Source organism: Leuciscus leuciscus (assembly GCF_965113295.1).
Source record: "Leuciscus leuciscus genome assembly, chromosome: 17".
Classification (NCBI taxonomy): Eukaryota; Metazoa; Chordata; class Actinopteri; order Cypriniformes; family Leuciscidae; genus Leuciscus; species Leuciscus leuciscus.
The window spans coordinates 20004066-20024896 of NC_138741.1; the positions used below are offsets into that span (position 1 = coordinate 20004066).

The 20831-nt window shown below is 36.1% G+C and overlaps 1 protein-coding gene across 1 annotated transcript in view; it reads left to right on the forward strand.

The window, feature by feature from the left end:
- Positions 1-19405, forward strand: part of atp6v1ba (ATPase, H+ transporting, lysosomal, V1 subunit B, member a) — a 30002-nt gene extending 10597 nt beyond the window's left edge. Inside the window, exons 2-14 of the mRNA XM_082144134.1 lie at positions 3139-3194; positions 3800-3898; positions 4043-4136; positions 4241-4318; positions 5037-5176; positions 10422-10523; positions 11284-11381; positions 11465-11588; positions 15245-15395; positions 16104-16186; positions 17112-17216; positions 17308-17437; positions 18414-19405. Of these exons, the coding sequence (XP_082000260.1) occupies positions 3139-3194; positions 3800-3898; positions 4043-4136; positions 4241-4318; positions 5037-5176; positions 10422-10523; positions 11284-11381; positions 11465-11588; positions 15245-15395; positions 16104-16186; positions 17112-17216; positions 17308-17437; positions 18414-18556 (1403 nt within the window). The 3' untranslated portion in view covers positions 18557-19405. The remainder of the gene's footprint in view (positions 1-3138; positions 3195-3799; positions 3899-4042; positions 4137-4240; positions 4319-5036; positions 5177-10421; positions 10524-11283; positions 11382-11464; positions 11589-15244; positions 15396-16103; positions 16187-17111; positions 17217-17307; positions 17438-18413) is intronic.
- Positions 19406-20831: the final 1426 nt, after the last annotated feature.

A 20831-nucleotide genomic window follows, 5' to 3' on the forward strand; every position in this document is an offset into this window, starting at 1 on the left:
AAATCGGATGCCAAAGATACTAAATACCTGGCCACTAGAATGCAATAATTATAAATTAATATGCATAAAATACACAACCACAAAATAATTGTGTAAGCACTGTAGGGTTAGGCTACTTTGCTAAGATTTCACAATCAAATTTGAAATATATATTTATAAATATTTGGTTTTACCACCTGACAAAAAAGTAAAAAAAATTATTTAAACACTGAAATGTTTTAACAATTAAAACTTGTTTAAACGCATTGTTCCTGCCTTAAAAATATGCATTACATCAATTTTGAAAATATATATATTTTTAAATACCACAGGGCAGCCGAAGAGAGGAAAACGTAACAGACGTCTGTCGTTTGGTAACTGTGACGCTATTTGTTAGAGCAGGGGGTCTTTTTTTTTGTTTATGTATATATATTTTTATGAAGACAAAGATAGAACAAATATAAAGCCATAAAGAAAAATTACTGAAAAGGGTAACAACAACTAAAAGGATGGAACCACGTTTCTCTTTTACTCTTCCTTTTCTCCTCAGCCAGTAAGGAAAGTCACGATGTGCAGGTGTGTGTGTGGGAAACGGCAATAGTGCATTGACAAATGATTCTGCTTTCTGAAGCCCTAATTAGTGGCATAGTGTCTGCTCCCCGTGGGGCTGCTGTGCTGGGCGTTAGAGACGGTCCATTCTTATTTCCTACTGCCTTTGATATCAGACCGTAGTCTGATGGCGTACACAAAACCGACACACTGGGGCGTGATGGACGACCCAGAGCAGACAAAGCCGACTCTTCTCCATCTAGCATGCACTATCTCTCTCTTTCACACGTATACACACACGCTGAAACAAAGTGAAAGGACACACACCAAATTGGCTCCTGTGACAGGGCGGCTAATGTTTTCCCATGCAAAGTAAAAGGCCAAAGTATGAGACCACACCCTCTGCTCCTAATGACGGCCCACCCTGAGCATGCACCTGGACCCTGGACCAAATCAAAAATACTTGCTCATAGGGGGTGTGCAATATAACGATTTTTGATCTTCAACGATCTGCTTTTGAAGAAATTTCGTATCATTGGTCTACAGTGTACATTCTATCAGTTGCAGTTCTGGAGCATCCGTCCCAATATACTGTACAACGCGACATACATTCACATCACATGTTAATGCATAAGGTAGGGTTACACTCCCATGACACTGCAGTTATTCACAATCACGAAAGTTGATTATTTACATTCGTTTTAAAGCCTTGCCGGTTTTATTCATTTAATTCGCAGGTTGTTCTGACAAGCTTTTCACAGCGTACACACACACACTAAAAGCCTGTCAAACAGCTCGTGAGTACTAAACTAAGTTATCTTTCTCGTCTTATTATGCCTAAACTGTCAAATATACTCAAGGTTTACATAAACACAATCGAATATGTCTTAAGTGAACGTAAACAGTTGGGAGAAATCCAAATGTGCGTTTCTATATTCGATCCATGCATGAAGTGACACAGTGACAGCAGGCTCATAAACCTACTGCCGCTTGTCATTAATGTTAAACAAACAACAAAAGACTAAGAAAAAAATCACTTACTGCTCTTCACTGAATAACTTTTTTTAATAATAATAATATTTTTGACATTTATTCAATTTCTTACTTGAATACTACTGTTAAATTCACCTACTGTAAAAAATAAAGCATGTTTTATTTCATTTGTATATAATATTGTATCTGTATTTTTAATAACAAAGATAAAATAATGAAATAAAGATTTTCATCTTCGCCCACCCCTACTTTGGCCTTAATTGTCTGTCATTCTTTTTTGTAACCTTGTAAAACTACATTTGTAAAATGGGAAAATTAGTTTGGCTGTACTGCTTAGTAATTTGCAAAGTAGTAAAACCAAAATGAAAAAATCGGGATTGAATCGTGATATGATTTTGTGAAAATTTTTTGAAATGATATTTTTTGCCATATCGCCCACCCCTACTTGCTCATTCTGATCTGGACTGGTTGGGGAGAGATTGTAAAAACAAAAACAAAACAAAAAACAGTGTCTCTGTACAAATAATTACATTAGTTCTTTAAAATAAAAAAATATATATTAAAAAAGCTCATATTGATGAAATTAAAAATCAAGACTAGTTTTTATTTTCTTGCTTGTGCATGATTACACCAATAGATTGGGCTGAAAAGAATGTATTGTGACATGTTGCAGGTCAGACTAGAACCTGCCTTACTCATATGAGCACCACAGCTCGGTAAGAGTGTGCACCACAGCTCCAACAATTAGCAGAATTTCTTTCCTCCATCTGATGTATTTGTTGTTATATTTGGGGCATACTATGCCTGATCTCTGAGTCGTAGTTTGTTTAAGACAGACTGTCCAAGAGTGATTCAGGAGTCACATGAACCCTGGTCATGTTGGAAAAAAAGAGTGTCATCTTAAAGTCACTTCTGTGCCCCACTCTGCTTGGCCTGTTCGACCCAAAAGATAGTTATTTCTGTCTCCCTAAAATTTATGTAATTGTTTATAGGCTGTATGAGACTTTTTGGCCACCTGGAACCATCATAAATCACCATAGTCTGAGGCAAGTAATTGTCCCTCACGGAACAGAGTGAAGATGTCGTCCCCCATCGTGACATCTGCCGAAAAAGCTGCCTTGAATGTGCTAACTATGTTCTTGTAGCCCTGACATTTGGACATGGAAATTTATGAAAGCCATTTAGAATACTCCAGTAAAGGTCACTGTGTACAATTAGATGCACAGGTGTCAAGAGAAAGAGTCCTCATTTCCATGTGATTGTGGGCTTTTGTAGCAAATATCATGCACTTTATTGGTCACAGCGTGTTTTTGTGTGTGTGTGTGTGTGTGTGTGTGTGTGTGTGTGTCTCTGTCTGTCTGTCTGTCTGCAGTGCACTCATGCTTGTCAAGAAGACATGCAGCAACCTAGAATCAATAAAAGTTTCCCATGCATCTGTTTAGTAATTGCATGTTTACTATTCGGGGCGTCTCAAATGGTCAAATAAAAATGCAAATTGAAGGTGTACATTTTAATATTAATTATGAGGTGTTATACAGCATCCTTTCCAAGCAGTACTGATTCTGTAAAAAGGTTTGTGTATATTTTTATGTTTTGTGTTGTTTTTGTCATCCTCAGCCTACTCTACTGTGTCTGGTGTAAATGGACCGCTGGTTATCTTGGACAATGTCAAAGTAAGACCTATTTCCATGTTTTAACATGTCAAGTATCTCAAAATATGAGAAGTTTTATTCTTTCTTTCTCTAATTATTAGTTAAGACAATGCAAAAAAAAATACTAGCTTTCATATGTAAAAGAAAAGAGAAAATAATAATTTTATAGTTAAACTTTTGAACATTAGATTTTGGATTAAATTATTTATTCATTTTTATTGGTAATTTATGTTTAAGTAAGAACATTCATTACTGGTCAAAACAGTACAGTAAAAGTTTGGATTTTTATGTATTTATTATTATTTGTAATTTATTCCTGTGATGACAAAGCTGAATTTTCAGCATCATTACTCCAGTCTTCAGTGTCACATGATCCTTCAGAAATCAGTATAATGTGACGATTTGCTGCTCAAGAAAAATTTCTGATTATTATCATTGTTAAAAACACTTTGTTTCTTCTTTTTTTTTTTTACAATGTATGTCTTTACTGTCACTGATTAATGAATCATTGTTAAATAAAAAAATTTTTTTTTATAATATTTTCTTTCCCCCAAAAAAACTGAACGAGATTGAATGGTAGTATATATTGATCCTCTTCTTCATCTTTCTTTGTTGTCCTCCTCTAGTTCCCACGTTATGCAGAGATTGTGCACCTCACCTTACCTGATGGGACCAAGAGGAGCGGGCAAGTTCTGGAGGTCGTTGGCACCAAAGCTGTCGTCCAGGTGCACTGAAATCATGTTTTTCTTTTAAAATCGAATTATTCTCTATAAATATTTGTTAGAGTATTTGTAAGAGTCAGTACTTGCAGTATCTCAAGTTAAGTTTAGATCATAACTGAATTTTTTTTTACATTTTGTGCCCATCAGGTGTTTGAAGGAACCTCAGGTATTGATGCTAAGAAGACCGCATGTGAATTCACTGGTGACATCTTGCGCACACCCGTGTCTGAGGATATGCTTGGTAAGCATATGACTAATGCTCATGCAGCCTATCTAATCATTGTATTTATGTGTCTTCTACATAACCAATACAGATGTCATGAAGAACTTGTCATTTTATTTCAGGACGTGTTTTCAACGGGTCTGGTAAACCCATTGACCGGGGTCCTACTGTTCTGGCTGAGGACTATTTGGACATCATGGGTAAGAGGCTTCTTTTTTTAGGCTTTATATAACATTTGCAGGAACAAGTGTCTTCTTGAGAGGCGCATAGATGACTGAGCAATACTGTGATCTCATTTACAGTCATTTACATATGTTCAGTCTTTTTGGTATCAAACTGATTTTAAAATTTAGCTGCACAGCTTTACCAATTAGGCTACCACGAGCCATGTTAAATGTTCTTTTTCAGAGTGTGCTCAGTTTGTCTGCAGCTTAGTTGAAAGGCCAGTAATATGTTTATAAATGCCTACAATTCCTCCTTGTTAATATTTGAATATTTTGAGAGATTGAAAGGGAATTTTTGTGTGCTTTTTAAGCCATTTACTGACCTCATGACCCTGATCTCTGCTAAGCTGAAATGGCAAAGGTGAGCCTTTGAGCTATCAAAGGTATACAATGGGGACTCAAAGCAACGTTTGAATGAGCCAAACGGATAAGAGGGGGCGCAATAAAAGGTTGATCAGGCCTCAAGGTCACACCACTCCAAATGGTGTGTAGAATGCTGATATGCCTTAACGAGAAAACATTTTTCTAAAATATAAGCCTTGATCATTTGCCATGAGTGGTCAATGTGGATAGTTTTGACTAAATAAAATCTTTTTCCTTCTTTTGAAATAGAAGTTGTACCTTGTAGACTCCTAAGTACCAGATATGTTTTCTGCTCATGTGAGATCACTGTTCTCACTTTGATTCCTCTTAGGTCAGCCCATCAACCCTCAGTGTCGTATCTACCCTGAGGAGATGATTCAGACTGGCATCTCTGCTATTGATGGCATGAACAGTATTGCCCGTGGGCAGAAGATCCCCATCTTTAGTGCTGCTGGACTACCACATAATGAGGTGTGTTTGTTTAACTCATTACACAACAGAAATTATTGCTCTGTAGGTTGGCTGTTGTCGTCCAGTATGGACTTTTCTTAGGCTAATATCTAGATTGTGTAAAATTATTAAATTGATTGTGGAAAATAATCAAATGATACAATTTAATATCATTCCCTGACACCATTACAATTATTGGATGACTTTTTGACAACAACAAAAAAATAAATAAAGTAAATTTTTTCCTTTTTTAGGTTTTATATTTTGAGGCGTGGTTTGTTAATATACTGTAATATAGACTAATATAATATAATATAATCAATACTCAAAAACATAAATTGTGTGTTATCCATTTTAGAAGCTGGCAGTACACTTTTTTTTTTTAAATAACTATTACTTCTGTTTATTGGTCAAATGGGCATGGCTAGGCCTAATGATATTTGGCCTTTTTTGAGATTATTTTCTGACCATTATATTGTTTTCCTAGCATACATTTCTGGTGTTTAAATTGCAACCTAGGCTATTTTTGTTAATCTACCCGAGTCAAACATTCGAGTAAAAGCATAATTACACTGTAAAAAAAAAATTACATCCCCAAGTCAAAAATTTCAAGTGACCGATAACATCTAAATTTTTCAATTAGTCTGACGTATTATTTCTCATTGAGCCAATGTTAACAGACTATTGCAACAAGAATTTCACTTGGGCCAATGGAAAAATTTAGATGTTATCGGTCACTTTAAATTTTTGATTTGGGAGGGTTAGACATTTTTTACAGTGTAGAATGGAAACACCACTTTTAAGGTTGACTGTATTTTCGTTTTCAGTCAAAATGTGTTTTGAAAAAGTGTTTCCGGTGGCTGGAATTTTGTCAGTCAAAAAGTCGATCTCCGAATGCAACGTAACATGAAGAGAGTAAAGATGGAAAGCTCAGTTCATTAAGTTGCATTCGGAGATCGACTACTTTTGACTGACAAAATTCCAGCCACCGGAAACACTAACTAACTGATAAAGTGAGCTGTACAAAACCTTTCTTTTTAGTAAACTTTGTGTAAACAAACAATGTTGTCAATGCTCGAGTTCATGTGTAGAGCCCCTGGTGATACTTCAAGCACAGTTTCATGTTGTGTTGAGCCTTCTTAGTGTTTTAAAAATAGCGATTTTGCCCCTAGCACTCCCATTCAAAAGGCATTTTGACTGAAAACGAAAATAGTTAAAAGTGGCGTTTCCATTCTAATTATGCTTTTACACGAATGTTTGACTCGGGTAGATTAACAAAAATAGCCTAGGTTGCAATTTGGCGAGAGTTACCCTTTAAGCAGGACCTAGATTCACCTTGTTTTTGCATTCATCCAGCCAGATTTTTAACTTTCTTCGAAATGCTCCACAGGAATCTGTCTTTATCCAGAGCTCAATTCAGGAACCGATGATACAATACAGACCATGCTCCTTGCCAGTGTGTTTTAATTATTTTAATGAAACCTAGAGGGATTTATTTAAATTCCCTCATTTGAAGTGTTGTGATCAAATTTAGCACTTTATTGTGTAGCACTGAGGCAGCCACAGTTCCATTTTCTGTATTATGCTCGCGAGCGAGACAAGGCTCTGTGATTAACGTTAATTTGAGAGGGATCTGTAATTGATTTCAGCCTGTGGTGTTTCTGTGGAAACAGTGAGGTGGGTCAGGGTTCGTTTCATCACATTCTCCTCTCGTGTGAATGTGGGAAGAACCGGTATGATTTCGAGAGCTCTAAAGTACGCAAACAAAACCAACCACTTAGTAATGATCAATACGTCCAGAACCTGCTCGAGGTCACATGGTTTGTTTAGTTCCAAGATAAGTGTAATGTCCTGGCTGAACTAAATGATGAGAACTACAAATGATTCTTGAACTCTAAATTTGTTCCTCAAACTTTCAAAGAACATTGGTAGAGGTCACAGTCAATATCTTTGCCACCAGCTTTATATCCCATAATCAATGGAGATGAATACACGCATATGGAAACATACTTTTTTAGAACCTTTAGCGTGGTTTTACAAGGGCTTTCTAAGCATACAACACCACATAGTTCATAGGTTGCTCGTGCGTTAGTAATTTCTGTCCCAAAGATCATAAATAAGCTTTTGCAGTAGGTTATGCCCACTACTACATATACCGCTATGACTGTAAGTGACTCAGCTGCCAAACTTATCTGCTGTCAGGCTGGAAAATGAACGTTGTAACCCACGACATGAACTATTAAGAATATAAGTAGGCTGCCTTGTATAGAGTGCTGCAGGGATGATGTAAATTTGTAGGCCAAACCCGGAAGTTTGCATCACACTGGTTCCCTCGACAAAAACCCAATACGATTTTTCCATAAGTTTTTGAATTATCACAAAAAATATGCTCTGTGTTCAACAAAAGTTTATGATAGCTGCATGTTTTGTCCATCAAGATAATTGATGAACGATGAACGAACTACACCATGGTTGCTCGACTTCAATGTCACAAGTGGGGTGTAACTGGTGTGTTTTATCGTTGAATGAAACGTGAAAATACTTCGATCTTGTGTTCACCGGCCACAGAACTTATTTCATTCTTTTAACCAAAATCCTGTTGACTTCGGAACGATGGAAACATGAGTGCTAAAATGCTAACATGTTTCTGGGTTTTGGCCTACAAAAACACGTCTTCCCTACAGCACTCTATTGAGTAAGAAGGTCAATCATTACTATTTTCTACTATTTTGTATCATAGTCAAGTTCAATAGTCCTTAGACTTTGGTTTAGTTTCAGAATTATAATTAATTTTGTATGATGAAGGTTTTGTGAAGTAGTTTGTTAGTAATTCAAGGTCAAATAATTTCTAAACCTCAGTGCCATCATTTCACCCTCAGTTTAGCTGCTGTTTTGAGATATTGTTTAGAATTATAAAATTACAGCGCCCAACTTTAGTCAAGTGCCTCAAACATTCAAACACGTGTCATTTGCCGAGTAAATGAATGATTCTCAAAGCATTGACTATTATTTCTGTTATGTGTGCTTTAATTTGTCTGTATATTTTGCAGTGTTTTAAGGGCTTTGTGCAAAGGACATGAGGACTTTTTTCCCAGGGCCACCCAAAAATTTGTTATTTATTTATTTTTCCTTAAAGGGATATTTCTCCCAAAAATTTTAATTTCTTTCATTAATTACTCACCCTGAAATTAAATCTGAGAGATGAAATCTGAGAGCTTTCTGTCCCTCCATAGACAGCAATGCAACTGACACTTTGTAAAACTAATCCATAAGAATTTAGCAGTTTAGTCCAAAAATTTCTGAAGAGACACGCTCACTTTATATGATGAACAGATTGAATTTAGGTTTTAAATTCTCTTTATGAACTTTTTGACGTGTCAAAGTGTCAGTTGCGTAGCTGTCAATGGAGGGACATAAATCTCTAAGATTTCATAAAAAATATCTTTACTTATGTTCTGAAGATGAACGAAAGTCTTACGACTTTGGAACGGCACGAGGGTGAGTAATTAATGACAGAATTTTCTATTTTTGGTGAACTATTCCTTTAATGCTTTTGCTACATGAACAGGACATATAGTTAGTACTAGTAAATGTTGTCTTGTCAGACAGTTATGAATAAATAGTACATAATCATTTCGAAATATTTATATCAAATATATACCATATGTACAATGTTTTATCTAAATGACAAAAAATGAGGCTTTGTGTACATTTTCTTACCGCAAGCACAATTATTATCTTGTGTGAATGTCATTGGGTAGCACTGGCTGGTTCACTCAGCCCTGAGATTTTAACAGCTTCTCCAAACCATCAACAAGAAAGTTCCCATTAACACCCTTAAACTCTCTCTCTCACACACACACACACACACACACACACACACACACACACACACACACACACACACACACACACACACACACACACACACACACAGGCAATAGTAATAAACCACAACACTTTGGGGCTTTTCACACTATGCTTAACCCTGGGTTTATGTCATTTTAAACCCTGTATTAAGACAACTTTTGGCCCTGGGTAAAGAAAGTAGGTTATGAAAACCGGCTCCAGAACAGGGTTATTCCTGCCCTTGCAGTGCTAACCCTGAATTTAATGGTATACAATGTGAAACTGCTGTGCTAGAATGTTAAAGTGAGTTGAATTAAAGTAACAGGAATACAGTAGCTTCATGAGTTAACAATTACAAGTGTGAAAAGCCCATCTGAAATGTTCGAGGCCATCTGAGGGAGAGGAAGGAAGAGTTTTGAACTCTGTCATGGCAACAAGATAAAAAGTTAAAGAATAGTATAGAACAATAGTTTTTCCAGTATATAGGCTGTGAAGAGAGAATAAAGCTCTAGTGATTGTCAGTTATGAAAATATATGATCAAAAGCCAAGGTTGAATGGTGTGAACTTCCACCAGCCCAAGTGTAAAGTGAGTTTCAGTGTCTCACTAATGAAGGCGCTGTGCTGTGATATAAAGGTTTCTCGTTTCATTAAACAGGAGTCATGGGGTCACAGTCGGCTTTATCCACTCAGAGAAACAGGTGTTCAGGGTCAGAGTTCAGTCAGGGGTCAGGCCGGATTAGACATCCAGGACCATTACATTAAGTGATAAGCGTGAAATTCCTCATGCTTATAGTCTTAATCTCTTTGTTGCAAATGCACACACAAATAGGCATCCACACCCATATACAGTACATTACATGTGTAGTAAAAGTGTCCTTTTTAATAAAATTCTGTTCTTTTGAAATTTCCATTCATCAAAGAATACTGAGAAAAAAAAACGCATCATGGTTTCCACACAAATATTAAGCGGCACAACTTTTTTAACATTTATTTTTGGAGTATTTGCTGCTGAAAATTCAGCTTAGCCATCACAGGAATAAATTACATTTTAAAATATATTAAAATAGTAAACCTTTTGAAATGTAATAATATTTCACAGTATTACTACTTTTTGATCAAATAATTGCAGCCTTGGTGAAGATAAGGAAGTTCTTTCAAAAATATTTAATAATCTTGCGGACCCCAAACTTTTGAACAGTAGTGTTGATTATTTGAACTAATAATAAATTAAAATAATTATAGCTTGTGAATCAACTAGTACAGTAGTGTTATGACATGTACTTGTTGATGAATTGAATGTGCCTAATTTCTGTGTATTTTAACGTTATTCCAAAATGATTTTTAAATTAGGTTCCAAGGTAAAACCGATAATGTACAGGGCTAACTAATTTTGGTTCTGTGATTTTTGATTGGTAGATTGCTGCCCAGATCTGTCGTCAGGCTGGTTTGGTTCAGAAATCCAAAGATGTGATGGACTACACTTCAGAAAACTTTGCCATCGTCTTTGCTGCTATGGGGGTGAGTGGTTTTCTGGGTCTTTATTTGTGCCACGGTGTCCAATTATGTGTTTTTCGTGCTTGTTTTACTCAAGCTTCCTTGTGTGTTCATTTTCTTTACAATAGTAAATCCTGCTTTACATCTAGGTCTCTATACATGAGTCAAATTCTTGCATGAATTTCAGGGTGTTTGTGTTAAATGATCCTCTCAGTGGACGGAATGTAAAATTGTGTCTGTTTTGTGTGAGTGGGTGAATGTTGGTCCTCATAGGTGACTTAATCCTGCTCTTCAGCACCACCTTAACCTTATGCCCTCAACTGTCTGCTTCCTCTCCAAACCTTTGTTATTGTCACCTGAGTGGCTGCGGTCTGTCCTCTCAGACTGGTATTACCTGCGTCAGGTGTCAGGTTCACCTGTGTATTCAAGTGTGGAGGGCTTCCATTAACCCATGCTTGAAATGTCACTGACCCAGCCTTGTGTCCTGTGGCCGCTGGGCTCCCGGTGCGGACTCAAGGCTAATGCATTCGCTTTTGACACCTTGTAACTCTATATCTTGATTTTATATGCAGGGTGGTCAAAATATAAAGGGAAAAGGATTTTCCTTCCTAGCAGGAAGTGTACTTCAAGAGGTCATTTTGAACTAAATAGTGGAGATTTTGTTTTAACAATGAACAAGAAATACCTGACATTGTCTGTTTCTCCAGCCTCTAATGAAAGAACAGTGACTTTGGGTTTGTTTGGCGTTTCAGATGTTTTTTTTGTTGTTGTTTTTTAATTCCAGGTCAACATGGAGACGGCACGCTTCTTCAAGTCAGACTTTGAGGAGAACGGTTCTATGGACAATGTGTGCTTGTTCCTGAACCTGGCCAACGATCCTACGTGAGATTCATTTAAATGACCTCCATCCTCTTATGTAATGCATTTTGTATAACGTATTGACTATTTTAATGTTTTCTACATAGCATTGAACGCATCATCACCCCGCGTCTGGCTTTGACCACAGCGGAGTATCTGGCTTATCAGTGCGAGAAGCACGTGTTGGTCATCCTCACGGACATGAGCTCCTATGCTGAGGCTCTGAGAGAGGTGAGGACCATATCATTTTGATATGCTAGAAGCAAGGGCCTTTTACTTTACCAAAAAAGTAAAAAACTTTAAAAAAGAACTTAAAAAAAATAACTATTTCAAATAAATGCTGTGTACTTTCATCAAAGAATTCTGAAAATGTATGCAAAAATAATAATCAGCACAACTTTTTTCAAAAATGATAATAATAGGAAATGTTTCTTGAGCACCAAAACCGCATATTAGAAAGATTTCTGAAGGATCATAGAATGATCTCTTACCTACACCGATGACTGGAATAATGGCTGCTAAAAAATCAGCTTTGCCATCACAAATTAATTACACTTTAAAATACACTATGGACAGAAGTTTTGGGACACTTGACCATCACACCCACTAGGACTTTAATAACATTGCATTCTAAATACATAGACATTAATATCGAGTTGCCGTCCCCCTTTGAAGTTATAACCGCTTCCACTCATATGGGAAGGCTTTCCACAAGATTTTGTGTTCCTTTGGGAATTTTTGGCATTTGTAAAGTCGGGCACTGTTGGACAAACAGAGAAGTGTGATTTGTCACTCCACAGAACATGTTTCCACTGCAGTAGCGGTGTGCTTTACACCACTGCATCTGACGCTTGGCATTGTACTTGATGTGAGGCTGGCATGCAGCTGCCCGGCCATGAAAACCCATTCTGTGAAGCTCCCGCTGCACAGTTTTTGTTCTGATATTAATGCCAGTGTGAAGTTTAGAACTTTTCATCTATGGAATCAGCAGAGCATTGGTGACTTTCACGCACCATGCGCCTCAGCACTCGGTAATCTCGCTCTGTGACTTTAAGTGGTCTTCCGTTCCGCTTCGTGGCTGAGTTGCTGCTGTTCCTAAATGCTTCCACTTTCCAATAATGCCACTTACAGTTGACTGTGGAATATCTAACAGGGATGAAATTTCACAAACTGACTTTGTGAAGGTGGCATCCTATCACAGTACCATACTTGAATTCACTGAGCTCTTTAAAACGACCAATTTTCCCCCCACAAATGTTTGTAAATGCAAACCATAGCTAGGTGTTTGATTTTATACTCCAGTGGCAATGGGTTTGATTGAAACACCCGAATTCAATAATTTTGAGGTGTGTCCCAATACTTGTCCATATAGTGTCTATTAAAATAGAAAACAGTTATTTCAAATTTAATAATATTTCACAATATTACTGTTCTTGCTGCTTTTTTTTATCAAAATAAATGCAGCCTTACTGAGCATAGAAGTTGTCCTCTACATATGTTTTTGAAATAAGATAATTAAAATCCTGTCTTTTTCCTTCTGGTCACATTTAATCTCGCTTGTGGCATCAAATGATAAAGGGCTTCCACCAGCGCCCCTTCAAAAGAAATAAGTACGTGACATCCCAATGAATGCTGCTCTAGTACGCAAAACTGCCCCTATTGACTATAGTGACAATTAACTTAATAAACTGAAGGAATTTTCAGTGTTCCAATAGGTTTATATTGGTAAGCGGACAAGCTATAAGAACGTTTTCTAACCATGAATGTCTTTATTTATTTAATAAATCTTTTGGTGAATTCAGCCTTTTCAACAAACATGGTGGAAGGTCTCTTTCACAGAGACATAATGCACATGTACCTCAAATAAACAGTTCATGTTGATATGAAAGCTTTCAAGGGACAAGTAGGTTTTTCTATTAGTTGCAAGGGCAGACAAATCTACAACACATTCTCTGATTTGTGGGGATGCTTTGTGTAGCCATTTAAATTTCATATTCATATCTGAAATTGAATATATCAGATATTCAATTTCATATCTGCTTAAGCATAATTGACCTTGTCATGTAAATTATCCTAAGTCTCTCTGTCTGGTTTTCTTATCATGTTATGATTTTCCCGGCCATTATACTGTGCACTTCTTAGACAAGATGCACAGCAAACGCATTTATATCGCATTATATGTATGTATGTATATAACAACCTTACTTAGAGCCTCTCAACTCATATTAGCAATACGAGTTGTTGACTTTGCATGTACAGAGCCATTTCCATCATATCAAATTCCAAATGTTTGGGAGTGAAAACCGCTCAAACAAAACCGCTATGATGGCTATAAAAGAGCACACTCTCCTGTAACAAAAGGACAGTAACCCCCTCTTGACATTTGGAACCGTATTGGAGCAATGGCCAGCGTTACGGTTAGTATCTGGTTTCCTGTGTGGCTTATGTTGAAGAGCCACTGTGTCCAATCGTAATGAATGGATTTCAGCACCATCTGCCAAAGTGTAAGAATCATGTTTTAAACAAAACCCGATGTAAAACCAAGACATTGGCTTTGTTCCGAATAGCATATTGGCATACAACTATTATTGATTCTGCTGTAAATTGTGTAAATACACTGTGCAAAGTATGCAAATTTTCTGTATGCATAAAATCCGTCAAGGACCCTACAGTATTACATTTGGCAAAATGTGTAGCATAAACTAGAGGAAGGTCAGCAAGTTAAACACATTGCATTTCAAAATTGTGTGCTCTACTACAGCACACTATTTCGAAATGCAATGTGCTCAACTTGCTGACCTTCCACTTCCACCTTGAGATGAATGAACCAGAAGTAATATCTGACCAATATTTCGTACATTTTTCTTGACTCATGATTGGATCAGACTGGCGAGAGAGAATGTTTTTACAAGAGAAAAAAAAAGGAGAAAAAAACTTTAAATCACGAGTGAAGATGGGGATGTTTTTAATAAAAAAAAATCAAGGTTGATGTTGCTTTTGATCTGTTTGTCACACTGGAAGGGTAAGGGAAAAGAAGTGTGTTGCTTTAGGAATACTGAATTCCATACAGTGTGCTCTGAATGTATACGGCACAGTTTGGTAAATCTATTTGGTCACTTTATGAGTACAAAAAATATACATATTATGTAGTAGTAATATGCCATTTTGAATATACCAGTGGGGCATTATATAAACAGAAGATTAGTACAAAATAACATTTGTGTATACTTCATTCCACTCTGTTCCTCATCCTCCTGAAGATCCTTTTTTTTTTTTTTTTTTTTGCCAGCATCTCCTTTCTTCCCCCCTCATGCCAGTGATTATCGTTTTTCTACCACAAACATGTTTTGATGTCTAAACGTGTCAAATGCATAATGCTCATTCTTAATAGTTATGCGTGCATGTGAAAGGACCATTCTCTCCTGCCTTTGTGTCTCTGTAACCTTGGGATAAATTCAGTCCTATCAAAGCTGCCTGCTTTGGCTTCTGCGGTTGGCTGCCACTTCCAAAGATCTACGGGAGCATTAACATTTAACTCCCTCTGCCATTCAGCCTGGTAAAGGTGAGGCTCAGAACAGTGTCTACACTCGTTTTAACCTTGGGAGAAGATCTGAGTGTATTTTCTGCTTATAAAAGTGCCTGTGTGTAGATGCACAAAGTAGAAAACAGATTAACCTCATTTGACAGACTTGAAATGGCTGTCATTGATCTCTTGTTGTGGAACAGATGCTACTCTTTCGTTTTTTTGTAACTCCATTGTTATAAGATGCTTCTATGGAACTTCACAGGAGACAATGGGAACTTTTACACACACACATATCCCACACAGAACCTCTCTTGTCATGATGTTAAACACCAATTTTATCCTGATGTGTTGCGGTTTGTAGGTGTCTGCTGCTCGTGAAGAGGTGCCGGGTCGTCGTGGTTTCCCAGGTTACATGTACACTGATCTTGCTACAATCTATGAGCGTGCTGGAAGAGTGGAGGGCAGAAATGGATCAATCACCCAGATCCCCATTCTGACCATGCCTAATGATGGTACAACCACATACACATTTCTAAATATTTAGCTTTCCAAATTAGACCATAGACTTATTTTATATAACATTATTAATATACTAATGTACTATAATATACTATAAACTTCAGTGTGAATCTCATCCTATATTTGAGCTATGAAACTGCAATTTGTTTAGAAGTGTGCTATTACTTTTCTATGAAATCAAACTTAGAATTATGTGTGTGTGTGTGTATATATATATATATATATGTATATATGTATGTGTATATATGTTATAATTTACAACATGTTATGTAAACAAATTTTTATGTTAATGCAATTAATCGATTTGACACCACTAATATTTAGTTATTTTAGGTCTTTATTTTGTATTCTGGCCGGACACAGCAACTGCGCCCAGTAACTAGCACTCTTGATGGCTTTGGTTACTATAGAAACATCCTTGTGAAGGACCCCTGTGTGTTTCTGAATGGGTGTTCCCCATTACAGCAGCACCAGGAAACCCCCATCTAGTTTCGCTTTCTTTGCCCTTTTATTTCGGGCATCACAACATCACAATATTAATACACCACTTAATATCTTCAGATGCTGCAAATGAAATGAACAACTAATAAATCTCATAATTTATGGCTAGAATGAGCAAATGACTGAATAATAAAAAATAATAAATAAAAAGATAAATGCTCAAATCCGCAAATTTCTCATTTTCTCCCCGTTTCACACAGATATCACCCATCCGATCCCTGATTTGACTGGATACATCACAGAGGGACAGGTGTATGTTGACAGACAACTGCATAACAGACAGGTGAGAAGTTTTGCCAGTCATAACAAACAGCTGAAAAGCTTTGTGATTAGGAAATAAGATGAAAGGGGTACATGATCCACTTCAGAATCTGCAAAAGTACAGAAGGACCCATTAATGTTTCATGCACATTCATTTATTGGAACTAATATTTAATACTTCACCTTTTAGATCTTCTTTTGTGAATTTGGAATACAGTTTCTTTGAAACTTTTTTGTTCTTTAGTTAAAGCTGCAGTCTGTAACTTTTTTTATTTATTTTTTTATTACAATTTATATAATAAGCAAGTACATCATGAATCCATTTTCCAAACCTTGTTTTTGTCTTATCCTGAATCTCTATGGTACACATATAAGTGTTTATATTCAGACTATTTTAGACTGGTTGAGGTTGTATCACTGCGGAGTAGCTAAGTACGTGCGTGACTCATCATAGACATAAGCAGTGAGAAGTACCTCCGGCTACAATGTTCTTCCGCGAGACGCATGCAGTTCTCTTAATTAGAGCGCCAAAAGTTACGGAGTGCAGCTTTAATTTAATTTTTAGTTTTTTTTAGTTATTTCACTTGGTATTTCAGTTATTTATTTCAACATATAGTTAGTTAGTTAGTTAGTTAGTTAGTTAGTTAGTTAGTTAGTTAGTTAGTTAGTTAGTTAGTTAGTTAGTTAGTTAGTTAGTTAGTTAGTTAGTTAGTTGGTTGGTTGGTTGTTTAGTTAGTTAGTTGGTTGATTGATTTTCAATGTTTCCAAATAAGGATGTCTCCTAATGTTCCTTATGCAAGATATAGGTCACTTCTGAGGACTATTAATCTCCAAACTATACATTCTGTGTACATTCACACAGTCTTGCACACTTGATTCTCAGATGAATATGAACGTATAATTCTTCAAAACCGTTCTCTTTGGTGTTCTTTTTCCCCCACTTAAAGATCTATCCTCCCATCAATGTACTGCCATCTCTCTCTCGATTGATGAAATCCGCTATCGGAGAGGGCATGACCCGCAAAGATCACGCTGATGTCTCTAACCAGCTGGTAAAGAAGTTGAATGTTCAACAGAATTCCATTTAATGTGATTTTTTGTCTTCAGGCTAATTCTCGTTCTGTTTCTTTGTCAATCCCATAGTATGCATGTTATGCCATTGGTAAAGATGTTCAGGCCATGAAGGCTGTGGTGGGTGAGGAAGCTTTGACCTCAGATGACCTGCTGTACCTGGAGTTCTTGCAGAAGTTCGAAAAGAATTTCATTGCTCAAGGTACAAACCCCTAGTGTGCGGTTCTCAATAATGCACATTCACTCTAGATATAAGTGAATCTGAAATAAGCAGGAACGTTTAAAATCCCATTTTAACCAGGTTTTTTTTCATGTCTGCACTAGAAAGGAAACTTTGGGAAGACCCAATTATTTCAGTCTTTCTCTGATAAATGGAAGAAAAAAGTGTTTTTTTAAAGCAGATTTCACCACACTAGAGCAGTTTTTTATTTTTATTTCAAGGTTCTACAGACTTGCGAGTGTACACTTATGCCATTTTACATTCTACATTGGAAACCACTAGACAGTATTTCAGCCACTGCTCTTGCTTTGATATACTTTTACCTCAGTGAATGTCCTTCTCAATGCTGCTGCTCTATAGTGTGGCACAAGGTGCAATGTCCTCTGTCTCCATCAAATCCTCCAATTAAAAAGAAGTATGCACATCTTTCATATTGATCGCAGCCCTATTTTTGGGATGAAATCTCTCGGCTGCTTTTGTGTCTGTCACACAATCACTGTGTCATTGGTAGAAAAGGACATTGTCTAAGTTCTTTAGACACAGAGACACATCTCAGTTATTGCTTCTATTTACAGAGAACCAAACATGCATTTACTCCTTTCCCATCCGTTTTGTAGAACAATATAAATAAATAAATACATTTTCTGTTTAACTGAAATTCACCAATAAAGACGCTATGAGTCAGTCAGTGGTTTTGATAGGATATTTCTTTCAAACACTGTGAAACACTGTAGCCCAAATACAAGGCTATGAAGTCAAAAGGTAAATAAGGTAAAGAAATGTATTTCTTTAAGACATTCCTTTGCATTCGCTTTTTTCTTTGCTTCAAAGCTTTAATGTATTAATGTATATGTGTGTGTGTGTGTATATATGTGTATATGTATGATGCATTATGGAAGCTCGTGTGTTATGTCATGTGACTTAGATGAGGTTATGAGATATGTGTCCATTTCTCTAGGTCCGTATGACAACAGAACTGTATTCGAGACGCTGGATATTGGTTGGCAGTTGCTCCGAATCTTCCCCAAAGAAATGCTGAAGAGAATTCCTCAGAGCACACTGGCCGAGTTCTACCCGAGAGAGTCCGCTGCCCGCCACTGATCCTCCTAAGACCACTACACCTTCTGGAGGTCTGGGCTAAAGGTCACCATGACCTGTCTCCCACAAAAAATCTCATCCCTTGTGTCCACCTTTAGCCTGACAAGTGATATTTAGGATTACAGGGCATAACTCTGGGATAATACACATTTATCATGCATAAAATTGTTTCATAAACATGCATGTTGTCATCTCATGTGTTATGACCCCCAGAGATTATTCCAGTGTCCCCCATTGTTGTGTTATACATGTTTGTGTGTACTGTATCGTGGATAGGATGTGTAATTGTGCTGGAGATGCATACTGTCCTGCAGTTCATTTATTTTCTTTTTGTTCAAGTTATTTCACTGTCTGCAGCCTAAAGAGAATATTAAAAACATTTGGGCTCAAAGGGAAATATTCAGGGCTCACTTGCACATTTGTGTGCTCGCTCACATCCTCCATTCATCACTATAACAAGCGTAAAAATAATGTTTCCAAACATTCCAATGTAAGTAATGAGAATATTTGATTTACAAAATCATTTATGCCCTTTTCCCTGGGAAATATTTGCTTTTATTTATATTAATATCCAAAAAACAAATTTAAATGAATACTTGCACACCAAACGTAGTTTCTGTTATGCTGATAGACAGGTAATTATAGGTGTTGAATGATCATATAGTGTGCGCTTGCCACTGACAGCTGTTAGAGGAGGATGGAGGATGTTTACAGCATCTGTGCTTTGAAATATGTTCTGCAATGTAAGACTGATTAAACATTCCCCTCTTACTCTGTATGTGTAAATGTGTTTTGTTTGCTGTTTAAACCTGTCAAACCTCTCAGATGAATTAAATTATATTATTATTGTGATTGGCTGACTGCTTCATTTGTTTTTTTGTCATAATAACAGTAACTTTAATTTGTGTGTGGCGGGCCTGTCTACAAAGATAACAGTTTTCACATCAATATATAGTACTTTCAGTCACTTCAGGCAATTCTTTGCCCCAAGGATTGATTTTACTAAAAGTAAAACACGTCATGTTTAAGGTCAGATTACAATTTGGTCTGCTATTGTCTGCTTTTTTTTTTTTTAAGCAAATCACTGGTCACTTAGGTGTGGTGGTCTCATTTTCACCTTTATTAGAGAGCCCCTTATAAAATTGTTGTGTGTTAAATGTTAGTGTTCTTGCTTGAGATTAAATATGAGACTTGATGGGTGAAGAAGACAAAGAAAAATCAAAGTACATTTACATTTTTTTACTTGGTTTTTTAATGCGTGTCCTATGGCAAGCCGTTTTAACATTTAATCCTTACAACCTACTATTTCATGCTACTAGTACTTATTTTTTAGATACTAGCATCTATTCCATTAAGTACTAGTGCTTATTCTTTAGATACTAGTACCTTTTTAAAAGATACAAGTAGTTATTCATTAGATACTAGTACATATTAAATTGGTATTAGTACTTATTTATTAGATATTGTACTTATTCATTAGTTACTAGTCCTTATTATTAGATACTAGTACTTATTCATTAGATACTACCTATTAAATAGATGGTTCTTATTCATTATACTAGTACTTATTTCGATAGTGACTAACTATTCTTTTGTTAATAGTAACACATTTTACATTTTTGCCATTGACTCCTATGGGGATCTGTCATTCAGATATCAACTATTCAGTTCTGACTAGTATGTATTCCAATTGTGACTAGTACATATATATTAGATACTAGTAGTTATTCATTAGATACTAGTACCTATTAAATAGATACTAGTTCCTATAAAATAGATACTAGTACTTATTAGTTAGATGGTACTTATTCAATAGTACCTATTTTAGATACTAGTATTTATTTCAAATGTTACAAGTAAGATTTTTTATTTTACTAGTAAGATTTTTTATTGAACTCTACAGTGCTGACTAGTCATAACATAAGACGAGTAAAAAAACAGTTGTGACTTGTAAGATAAGAAATGTTACTAGTTACAATTAAAAAAGATACTAGTGTCTAATAAATCGTACCTAACGAATAACTACTAGTATCTATTAAATAAGCACTAGAATCGAATTAAAAGTAATTGTATACAATAAATAAGTACTAGCATCTAATGAATACTTAGTAATATTTAAAAAGATACTCAATATTGGAATAATTACTAGTCATAAATTATTAGATGAAATCAAAACAGAATAGCTACTAGTATCTATTCCTTTCCAGATATCTTCAACCTCATAAGGAACTAGTAAGAAAATATTAAGAGATATCTTCTTTTAACAGATCATTACATA